General features: G+C 47.8%; 1 gene segment (V, D, J or C); it reads right to left on the bottom strand.

The window, feature by feature from the left end:
* Positions 1-461: 461 nt before the first annotated feature.
* On the bottom strand, positions 462-1023 carry LOC116872826. The segment is given in 2 exon segments: positions 462-822; positions 927-1023. Coding segments are annotated over 2 exon segments (410 nt in total).
* Positions 1024-1413: the final 390 nt, after the last annotated feature.

The raw sequence follows: 1413 nt of genomic DNA on the forward strand, positions 1-1413 counted from the left end.
TGGGAGTGTGGAAAATAATTGTGCTGCAATTAAGGAAGACTGTTATAGAAAACCAGGAACAAGGAGGGTTGGAAGAAATGGGAAGGGCAGGGTGGGTCTGGGGAGACGATCACGCCCCTGTAACTATTCTGATGAAGGCAAAGGTGGGAGGGAGCACTGACCACTAACTCAAGAGAACTCGGGCTATGTAAGGCTTTGTGACAGCACGGTTTTGGGTTCACTTAATCACTCGAAAGCCCAGTGGGTGACATTCACCATCAGTCTTGGACTCAGTCACCCTCTGTGAGAATTTGTGAAGAACTCCAGAGCCAACCCCCTATTGTCTTCCTACCAAAAGTTTTCTACTGTGATACTTGGGAAGTATCTGTTCTAGCCTTCCCCAGAGACATAGAGAACACTAGACCCATATCCTTGTACTGACAGGGGAGAACCTTCAAAAGACTGCTGAGGACAGCTGTGGGCTAGAGGGAGAATGGGAAGCTTGAGGGTTTCTGTACAGGGAAGGAGTGACTATGCAGCTCTGTGTCTACACTGCTGGCACACAGGTATGTGGCTGAGTCCTGGGGTTCTGTGGGCTTGATCTTCAGAGTGGATAATGATTTTTTAGACATCTCTGCTGAGAACCGTTCCTTGGGCATCCCCGAGTCATTTTTGGAGATTGATTGTTGAAGTAGATCAGTAGCTTCGGTCCCTGCACTGAGGTCTGACTGTACCAGTAAAGGGCTGCATGACCAGAAATAGGCTGGCATTTCAGGGTTACTTCTTGTCCCATCTTTGTCACCTTGTGCCTGGGTGTCTGGATGACTCCAGCATCTGTAAACTCTGTGGAAAGGGACAGAAAGTGGGGACAGAATGAAGAAAATTAATGGACTTATAACTGGAAATATCTAAAAATGCTGATTGTTTGTTTATTTCTGGGCACTCACCTTTTCCCAGGAGACAAAGGGCCACACAGCAGAGGAGCCTGGTGGCCATGGCAGGGTGGCCAAGAGGAGGCTTCACTAGGATGAGGCCCTTGAGGGCATGAACAGAGGGGCGGGGCATCCTAGTTCCTCTTGGTTCCACAAGGTGGAGAGTGGCCCAACAGTGGTATTGCTCTGTGTCCCTGCTCATGGGACCTCCTTCCAAAAGTGAGCATTAATTCTCCACAGAAGATTGACTGGATTAGATCATAACTGCTATAGGATGTGTTTGCCTCATTCAAAGCACCTTCCTCAATTGTACCTGTCACAGCCCTGAGCCTCCAGCTTTCTGCCTTCTTGATGAATCCCATGTCCACTGCCTGCTGGACATTTCCACTTGGGTGTGTCAACAGCACTACAAATTCTGACATCAATAAATTACTTTTCAAATCTCAAGACTTTCATTATTCCTCTCATGGGCAATCTCTACCTCCCAGACACAAAATCAAAA

Source organism: Lontra canadensis, unplaced genomic scaffold (assembly GCF_010015895.1).
Source record: "Lontra canadensis isolate GAN:19392208 unplaced genomic scaffold, GSC_riverotter_1.0 scaffold2, whole genome shotgun sequence".
Lineage (NCBI taxonomy): Eukaryota > Metazoa > Chordata > Mammalia > Carnivora > Mustelidae > Lontra > Lontra canadensis.